The sequence below is a fragment of the Parasteatoda tepidariorum genome, unplaced genomic scaffold (genome assembly GCF_043381705.1).
Source record: "Parasteatoda tepidariorum isolate YZ-2023 unplaced genomic scaffold, CAS_Ptep_4.0 HiC_scaffold_1706, whole genome shotgun sequence".
In the NCBI taxonomy this organism is placed as follows: Eukaryota; Metazoa; Arthropoda; class Arachnida; order Araneae; family Theridiidae; genus Parasteatoda; species Parasteatoda tepidariorum.
Window position 1 is genome coordinate 1 of NW_027261458.1, and position 10,842 is coordinate 10,842.

The window sequence follows — 10,842 nt, forward strand, 5'->3', positions numbered from 1 at the left end:
TTTTTGTATGATTTCAATATATAAATTCGGGACAAAACGGGTTAATGATCGTACTCCGTATACTCTAAGTAAAGAGATAAATTTGAACTTCATGCTGTTTAGAAAATAGAGGTTGGCTAAAAATTTTGTAAGTATTGAAGTTTTAAAATTGAGTACTTAATAATAGCTTAACTACTGTAGTAGAAATAGTTAAAAGAGAGCAGTCAATAATATATGTCAGAGTCTTTCGTCATTGATTTGGTTGAGGCCTTTAGGCGCCGAAGGGGCCTTTTACCTCTTCATCTTGTTGGTCTTTAGATGTTTCTGTCTTGATGTGGAATCTAGAAAGGAAAAGATTAAGCAAAAGAACTATTAAGATCATATTGGGGTATAAGTCAGAGTTTACAAAAAATACATTTATTATATGCATAACTTCTAACAAGTAGTGGTAGTTATAAATTGTATACTTTTTACTACTTTCATAAAAAAACACAAGTAAAATAAATGTTTCTTACTTTTAGAGATTTATCCTTTACTAAAATGTTACTGAATAAACAGTGTATTTTTATGAACTATTATTTTTTCTTCAAAAACACAAAAAAGTAATTTAATTTTTATTCCATCTAACAAACCTTTTTCTGTTTTTAGGGAGAGCATTATAATTGGGATATCAGAGCCCAATCTCATATTCTGGGTTCATATTTCTATGGTAACATAGCTACCCAATTGATCGGAGGAATATTAGCTGAAAAAGTTGGTGCTAAATATGTTTATGGCGGTGGAATACTTTTGACAGCGATTGTTTACTTGCTGACGCCGTTGGTCGCCAGATGGGGTTACACTGCTGTTGTCGTAAATCGAATCATTCAAGGTCTGGGAGACGTAAGCAGGCAATTTCAGTTTCCTTAAATGCGCTATTATTAAATAAGTTGCTGAATTAATGAACAAACCAATTAATTACATTGGGAGGGTATTTTCGATGCACTTAATATCGTAGAGGAAATAAAAGAACATTAAATAATCAAAAAACTGCAAGTATTTGATCGTTTTGCATTTCCTAAAATAAATATTCGTTGCAGAAAAAGGCAAAATAAGGTGACATGTAAATGAACAAATTCTAAAAAAAAAAATGTTTTGGAAAAAAACTGGTTCATATGAACATGAGCAAGTAATTTTTAATTATTCACTTATATTTAATGTGAGCCAGTTTCTTATTAAAAATCATATTGAACAAGGGTATAAATTAAGTTCTCAATGAAAGTTCGTCTCCTTAAATAAGTGAAGTAGTTACTAAATTTCAAAGTAGTTTGTAGTCACTACAATTAAAGCTGATCATTAAGACACGGTTCCCAGCAACGACGTAAATTAACAACAACAACAACACTACAATTAAAAAAAAGGTAGTAGTAGTTAACAGCATGTGTGTAGTACACTACAAAAATAATGGAGTTTTTCTGACCACTGATTATGATAGTTGTCTCCTTTTTCAATTTCTTCAAGGAATTTTGAATACAAATGCCTTAAAAAAACTAACTAATCTGTCTAATCATTTGGCCAATGTTGCATAAATACACCATTATATTTCTTTTGATATTTTTCATGTCAGAAACTTTTTTGCGTCTTAATATACAAAATTTAAGCACTTTTCAATGAAAATAATACCAGTTTCGTTTTTTAAATTTCTATGCTTTGCGTAAAATGTTTTAACTCTAACCGTTGTTACCACTTTCAATACCAGCTGCTGAGGATTCGATTAAAAAAATATTTTGAGAAACGGTACAGAACTATGAACTAAAATTTACAGATTTCCTTTTAATTTTGCCAATTTTTAAAAAGGCTCAACACAAAATAACTGTTATGAAGTGGCATTTAGCATAAGCCTTTGTTTTATTCAGAAGCAGCGGTGATTGAAAACCCTTAAAATCGAGTTTATTAAACCAAGAATCATACATTAAAACACTATGCTAGAAAATATTTATTCACTGTTCGGAGCAAGTTGCTATCTTTGAATTTTAAATATTGCGTGGAGATAGGATTTCCGGGCTGGTATATATATATATGTCATTTATAACCACTGCTGTAAATTCGAAAGGCATTGTTTTATTTATCTGCAGGACTGCATAAATTAAATTTACCAATTTAAATATAATGAGCCGTGGTGGCTCAGGGGATAGAGCACTCGCCTCCTAATGAGGTGATCCGGGTTTGAATCCCAGCGATGGCAGGTTAAACATCCTCAGGGGTAGATGGATTATAGGTTAGAGTCCCTGGCTCACCAGGCTCATCGCAGAATATTTTTGTGGTTTTCCCTTCATATAACACAAATCCGGGTTAGTTTCATCAAAAATATATCCCATGAGCCGCGACGGCTCGCCTTCCAATGAGGTGAACCGGGTTCGAATTACAACGAAGGCTGGTTGATACGTATCTGCCTCCGGCTTGCACCGACCACAGTGCTGACGTGAAATATCCTCAGTGTTAGACAGATCACGGGTTATAGTCCCTTTGCAGTCAGGCTAAACATGGGAGGTTCTCGTGGTCTTCCTCTGCATATAATACAAATGCGGATAAGTTTAATCAAAAAGTCCTCCACGATAGCAAAATTCTACCAATACTTGATCCAGGAGTTCCCTTGTCTTCTGGATAGGGTTAAACAAGCAAGGTTACGGAGTTGAACATTATTAGTCGTGAACCCAAATTTCGTAATTTTCTGTTTTCGGATTTGCTTTTTAGAGGCATTTATTTTCATAGTGGTTTTCTTTTAGGGTGTGACATTCCCAGCTATAAACGTTGCCATCAGTAAGTGGTCACCAACAAATGAAAGAAGCAGATCTTCGGCTATTATTTTTTCAGGAATGCTTATTGGGACCATCATTGGAATGCCGATCGCTGGACTTTTGTGCACTTCGGATGCTTTCGGTGGGTGGCCATCCATGTTCTACGTATTTGGTAAGTTAACACCACAATGAAATTCAAGCTCATGTTAAATAAATAAATACCGAAACTATTATAAGCATTAGAATTTCAAAGACGAAAACCAGAAACTTCTTTTATTTAAAATTTCAAGCTCCTGAAATAAAAATAGGAAGTTAGATATATACATACCAATTGCTTTTAATCTCTTAAAAATTATGATAGATCAAAAATATTTGCTACGTTACGAGAAATGAACGATTAAAGCTTCGACTATTGACTATTTAATTCATAAATACAAGAATGTCACGGGTTATTAAAATTGCGAAAAATGAAACAAACTCAATTTATTTTACTTATTTATAATTGTTTTAATTATTCAATCGTAAGCCACTATGATTTACAATTCAAATTATTCACATTTTAAAGAAAAAGAATTCTCGCATTCACTTTCAATAGAAATCCGAAAAATACATGATAGAGAAAGTTGCCTATTTCTATCTCTTCTAATAAAGTTTTGGATTATATTTTGCCACATTGTGTGTTTTTAGTTTGTGACAATTCTGCTTTAAGTTGGATCAGCTCCTGAGTTAGAGGATGAATATCCAACCACTTTCTTTCATGGAAAAATCTTACCCATTTCCGTAAATGAGGCTTGTACTTTAGCGGATAAAACTTTCCAGTAGACCTAGTACTTACCCAGATACTCCAACTGTTAGGGACTGTTGCTAATTATTATATTTTTAATAGAATCCCCATTTTCATGTTTATGTATTCCTAATCTCTTTAATTATTCCATCGTAACTGCTACTCTTACTTACATTTCAAATTATTTATATTTAAAGCAAAAGCATTCATTGCTCTCATCTTCAATAGTAAATTGAAAAAGTGTTTTGAGTTCAGCTTTTCTCAGTTATTCTGATTTACGGAATTTATAATCCACGAGCAATATCAAAACAGATTTGCATGTTCCAATTATCAACAAGCCTGGGAAGGTTGCCAGTTAGGATAAATGAAATATGTATGTATATGTTAAGGTGAATGACCGAAATCGGTGGTTGTTGACTTTCACCGGTGAATGTTGACAATCACATAGTCGCTTTGGTGAATGTTCGAAATATTTATAATATTCGATTTTATATGAACTTATTCGTGATTTGAAAAGTCAGTAATAAATATATTTTTGCTATGTTTTAGTACTTATTTACTATGGCCTTATTGAGTGATAAAGGCATAAAATATCTAAGAAAAGTAAGTAGTTTTACAGTTTTTCTTTTCTGGGGAAAATGTACCAATCGCCTCTGAATGTTTAATGGCCTTTTATATTTGCATTTTACTACAATCTAAAACAGCTGCGTATAAATTATTTTTCCGAAAAGGGTAAAAGAATAAAGAAATTTACGATACCACGTTCTGGGTTCAAAGGTATTAAAAGTATAATTTTTAGTTCATTGCACCTTTTTTCCATGCACATAAAAAGTTAAAAATCTATTTAGAAAGCAATTATATACATAATTTTCTTGAAACACAATTTCTTAAATTTCAGGTTCAATAGGTTGCATATGGTTTGTATTTTGGTGTGTTTTAATTTATGAAAGTCCAGCAATACATCCTGCCATCTCAAAAGAAGAGTTACTTTTCATCGAAGAAAACAAAACAGAACGAAAGATGAAGGTTATATAATATCGATTACACTTTATTCTAACAGGATTCTTTTTCAGAGACATTTTAACAAATTTTAATTTAAGTTAAATATGGTTTGTGGAAATTGAATTTATTTAATGTAAATTGTAGAAAAGAATTTAATAATTGTGTTACACCTGCAATAAAAGGAGCAGCGGATGAATGAAACATTTCCAAAGAATTATTTCTCAAATTTAGCATGCATAACTGCTTTCAAGACTTTTTTCTTTATTTAGATTCAGTTATTTTAAGTAGAACCCCAAATTGGAAAATATTAGCCATTTTAAGCTTAAAAAAACAAAATATGGAAGATTTACTCTTTACTCATTACTAAAATACAAAATTGTTCAATTTAGTAAATAAATATAATATAGTCACCTAAATAATTAGTATGTTTTTCTTTGAAAAAACGAGTTTTGCTAACAAATTGGGGACAATCATCACAGTTTTTCGAAGGCTCCGTCGTAATATGACATGGTGCTTTTTTGCGAATAATATTCTCCTTATAAAAGTGTTGTGAATTTGCAATTGTTACTCATTACTGTTATGTCAAGTTTTGCCTATCTAAAGCCAGTGCTATCTACGCTTATTGAGAAAAGGGTGCAAAACGTCTATATGTAGAAAAGTCACAGTTTTGAAAAAAGGGAAAGCGTTTGTGGTCTATTTTTTTAATATTTGGAAACTCATTCCAATGCTGCATTACTTGGGCTCATTAAAATGAGCAAACACTGAGAATAAGACATAGCGATTTTGATAATTTTCAAGTAGGTGGGAAAATGTCGCCAAATTGGCGATTTAGAAAGAAAAAAAGTTGAATATTTTTTTAAATATTTAAGTTATTTCTTTGTTCTAAAGCCCAGATAATTTTTCACGACAAGAATGTATATATAGTCTAACATCATCGCATTGTTTTAAGAGTAGGGCACTTAAACTATGGCATTTTTTCATTTTTCTTGAAGACAGACTTGCGAAAAAAAGCGTTAATTAGACTCTTCAGGTCATATTAATAAGAAATGCAAAAGAAAGGTAGAATTAATTATTTCCCTTCCCTCTAACAGCACCATGTCTGGCTATTTTGCTGCAAAGTAAAAAAAAATGGCGCTTAAGAATTTTAAAACGGGAGAATTTCTAAATAATTGACTATCATACTTTTATAAGTTTTTCTATTTCATATTATTTTGCTTGCTAAAAACATACCAGTGTCTATATTTGTGTACGCTTACTCACCTTGTCCTCTTTCACGCATACTTTTAAAAGCATACAAATTCATGTTTAATTTTATAATAAAAATGTTTCATAATTTTGCATGTTTTTTAGATGTCGAAACAAGTTTGGAAAAGCATATTTACGTCAGTACCAGTATGGGCTCTTTCAATAATACATTTTGGATTTGATTATGGATTTTTGATTTTACTGACTGAGTTGCCCACTTATCTAAACACAGCTCTTAACTTTGATTTAAAATCGGTAAGCAACTTTTGTTTTGACCCTTTTGCACTGCGAAAGGTGCCCCACCGTTATCTCTAAGTTATTTATATGGGTAACTGTGTGAATATAGAGTTGTGTCTTGTAATCCGTAATTAGAACTGCTATAGTAACGAAAATATATAAGTCATTGCTTTTTTTGTAATTTGCAGTATTACACCAGGGTAGACAACAGCAACCCTGAATAAAAAATATATCATCTGAATATTTTTTAATGTAGAAGAAAATTAAATATAAGGAATCGCAGACTTTTGCTTAAAAAGTACTTTATAAGGCCGCGATGGCACAGGAGATCGAGCACTCGCCTCCCAATAATGTGACCCGGGATTGAATCCCTGGTTGATTCAAGTTCCGCACCCGGCTCGCACCGAGCACAGTGTTGACTCAAAATTTACGGAATATTATTTAGGGACAAAATTCAGAAGGAAAAAAAATTAATTATTAAAAAAAATAGATAGCATCAAGATCATTTTGAATTGCACGTAATTCAAAAAATTTTTTATAAAAGCTTTCGTAAATTTTCAATATACTTTTCGTAAACTTCGTACTTAACTTGTTTGAGTACAGATGGCGCACAAGAAAATGGGTTTTTTAATAGAGGATGAAAAATTCATTTTTTGTTCTTAATTTCTATAAATCGACATTTGTAGTCATTAATAGACATATAAATAATCATCATGTCATTTATCGAAGTTTTCCTCTGTAATTATGGTGTACAAAACCTTTAATCAACGTATAATCGTCTTCGAATAATAGTTACTCTTATAATTATTATTCACATTGTCAGGAATATTTTTGTCGGCTCCGCACAGTTAAAATTTAGCTTTACTTATCCGAATGCTCATTATTTCTGATAATGTTTTGGAAATTATCATTCCTTGCCATGTATATATAAATATATATATATATGGGGTGGCTGTTACTGGGAAACAAGCACCTTGCTTGTATAACTGAAATAATAAGAGCAACCTGCTGTAAACTGTAGATGGCTGTAGTTTGATTGTCAACGTGAGGTAACGTAGATCAGGATTTCAGTAATGGTATTGTATTTGATGCTGTAGACTATTGATGCTTTGGTTTGAAGACTATTATTTATGCTGATGGTTGTGATATGAGGCGTCGGAGGTGAAATGATTGGCTATTGGTCTTAGTTTTTCGTCTTTTTCATAGTTTTCGAAGTTGATTAAAGTTGGAATTTGATTAAAGTTGGCTGCGGTGAATTTTATTGCTTTATCGCAGAAGTCTGCATTTAATTTTTATACATATTCGAATAGTTTATTGCATTAAAGAAAGTTGCATTTATGTGATACAGTGAATTTTTGATACGTAGTGGGGGAAAATGACTTAAAATTGACAATACTCAACTAGAAATAACTTAAATTTCGTTACCACTAGGCAAAACTTTTTTGCAGAGCGGAACAAGTTGGCATCTCTGTAGATTAATGTTTGTGCAGTCCATATAAACTAGACTATATGCATTTAGCCTTGTCATTATCATACCTCTTTGAGTCATGTAAAATAGAATATTTTTTTACTGTCAAGATTTTTGATGAGTGTAAATTCTTTCTGCGTTGTGGTAATTAGAATCACACTAAAATGAATTTTTTTATCACAGATATTAAAAAAAAAAAAAATTCTACCGCTTTAAATATAAAACAAAGAATAGATGAAAAAGTCACTATATCTTGATAATTACTCTCGTAACTCATACCTATGAGAAACGAAATTTTATTAAGTAAACTTTCGACTTTTTCATATCAATAGTCTAGCCTTAATAATGGTCTGGTTTGATTAGTCTAGCTGGGCTTCTGAGGCAAATAATGGTCCTTTTCCCATTCATCCAGTAATGAGAACTTAAGCAAAAACACTTAGATGGCGCATGTTAAGGTACCTAAAAAAGAAAGGCTCTTCGCCATGGTAATAAGAAACAAATAATTGAATGTATAGAAAAATACAATACATATTTACAAGTAGGGGAACAATATTTACAAGAATAACTATTTACAAAACATGTGAAGAGTTAGCAAAATTCAAGATGAGAAACGACAAGATCATAAAAAATTTCAATAACAAAAAAGTGTACCTTTGTTAAAGTAGAAACCCGACCGTCCTGGCTATTTACCACTCATGTCGGGTTGCTCTCTACACAAAAAATTACTCGGATTTATCTCGCCCTGATCAGACCCACAAGGGGTTGCTCTTTCACAGGGTTTCGACTATCTGTGTGTTTTAACTCAATGCACGTTTTTAAGTGTGAGGATAACGTCGGAAGTAAAAAAGTGAGCCAAAGGTCTGATGACATCATCAACTAGGTTGATGCAGTCAAAACTTTTGTTGAAATCGGTGGCGTCACAAATTAATGCCTTCTGATAGAAATTTCTGTTCAGTTTAATAAAATATTGATCAAATTTGTTACTTTTTAAATCTCTATGGATGGCATCATTTCTGAAAAACCACCTTGCACCGGTTAGTCTACGTAGGATTTTATTCTGTAGCACAGTAAGGGTTTTTAAGTCATTTTTTGAGGCATTACACCATGCAGTTGATGCGTATGTCATGATAGGTCTTATCATTGAAGCTTTCTCATTTTAAGATTTAAGTACTGCAGATAGAATAAGGCTTGCAGTTTATTAGTTGCCGCAGCAACCTTTCTTTTAATGTTAGAAACTTGGTTCTTCCAAGTGAGCTTATTGCAGAGATGCCAACTGATCCGGACACGCAAAAATAATTAAATAAACGGCAAATAACTAAAAAGTAAATTTTGCATATATTTAACTACTTGTGCTTGCTTTTAAAAGATATAGCATTACATAAGCAGGGTTGCCAGACTCTGAAAATAAAAAATACTACGACTTCATCCGAAAAAATACTACAAAATACTACATGTCTTAAGCGCTATCTACAGGATTTTTTTGAAAGCTTATGCAGACGAAAACTGAGGCAGACGATTATTATTATTATAATTAACATATTCAAAGTTGTATAAAATTGAACCTAAATAAAAATATAAAATCTCATATTTTGTCTCACATCCTACATAGAAAAGAAAAGTAAAATATACTTAATCAACGTGCATGAGAAACAATTTATATTATAGTCTACTAGTATAAACGAACTTTTATTTTTCACAATCATCACTAGATACAGTGACTTATAGAAAATAAACTGTTGGATTATTTCAGAAATTGTTTTTTACTTCAAAACTACAGTGGCACTTTTCTTTGTTTTAGGAAATGAAAATAAAATAAATAAATAAAATTCAAAAAAAAAAACTGAAAATACCACATTTTAAAAAAATACTACGAAAAATACCATACCCTTTTTTTTTTGGTGAAAAAATACTACCGTAGTATTAAAAATACTATGTTTGGCAACAAAAAGTGGCAAATTATATAAACCTACAAATTATTTAGAAATAGTGGTGGATAAAAATCTACTGAATTGAATTTATTAAACTAAGAATCACAATTGATAAACTACCACTTCAAAATATATATTTGCTGTCCGGAGCAAGTTGGCATCTCTGTTATTGTTGATTGTTAGACCAAGGTAAACAGTTTTGTTTACAACTGGAATTGTTTTGTTGAATAGTACAAGTTGATTAGGGGGAGAGATGGTTTTTCTACCCTTTTGTACAATCAAAAGCTGTGACTTGCTGGCATTAAATTCGAGTTTCCAATCAAGACACCAGTCTTCGATATGTAAAATTATAACCGTTGGCAACATCTATTAAAGAGGGCATCGGAGTCCAAATGGTTAATTTTACGCTGATTTTAGGGTTTCAGCTTAAAAGTTTTGACATCCTAGAATCGAATTACATTTCCTTTTATTCCTTGATGCAGATGGGATGCCGACATCTTTTTTATATATATTTTCTGACTCTCTATTAACAAGTAAAATATATTTTGATATTTTTGTAATAATAATAAAATCAAATAGTTATTAAAATATCTGTTATATTATCGTAATTATATTTGTATTAATATATAAAATCCAAACAAAAGTAGTGTGAAATTCCCCCCCCCACTCATTTTCAAAAAATTATGAATAATTTATTTTACAATCTGTATATATATTTATCTTACACGGCGACAAAAAAAGCCTCATTATAAATCCCCAAATGCCAACGCTAAAAAATCGACCAATGATTGCCTCTAAAATGTCACATGTCAAATCTAGTTGAGGTGGCTCAACATATAGCGCTTTAAAAAACGGAAACTGCAATAACCAGAGAGAGCATTCTCAGCCGCTTTTTCTTACGAAGTTATATATTACGAATTTATTTGCCGATTTTTGATTTATATCACGAATTTATTTGTTTTATTATTGTTATTAGTTATTCATTGAAAAATGAGTCTCAGTCGTGCTCTTACGCTTCAAGATTTTATACTATAGCACATTTCTTATAGGTTTCTAATTACATGTCATTTATATGAATTCAAATTTATTTTAGTGACTTAGTATTTACTAAAAAGATGAAATTTTTTTTTAAAAAAGTTGTTGTATGGATTTGAATGATTGTTTTGAATTCTTAGAATTTTGTGCATTTGTAATGTACCTAAGTTAGTAGCGAGCGAAGAGAGCTTCGTTTGCGGAGCAAACCATATAAGATAACGTAGAAATTTTCGGGGGTTGGGGAGCGTTAGCGAGCACTAGGAGCAGCCCACTTGTTTAAATAAATTTCAAAGAGGAATAACTGTTTCTCTTAGCACTAAATACACTGCTCAAAAAAATTAGGGGAGCCATTTGCTCGCCTAATTTTTTTGAGCATTGTGTATATAT

The 10,842-nt window shown here is 31.5% G+C and overlaps 1 protein-coding gene across 1 annotated transcript; it reads left to right on the plus strand.

The window, feature by feature from the left end:
• Positions 1–639: 639 nt before the first annotated feature.
• Positions 640–6,042, plus strand: LOC107446147 (putative inorganic phosphate cotransporter; the record flags this gene model as incomplete). The annotated part of the gene is given in 4 exon segments (XM_043056997.2): positions 640–861; positions 2,745–2,928; positions 4,439–4,566; positions 5,893–6,042. Coding segments are annotated over 4 exon segments (684 nt in total), but the record flags the coding sequence as incomplete, so codon positions are not given.
• Between the last annotated feature and the right edge of the window lie 4,800 nt (positions 6,043–10,842).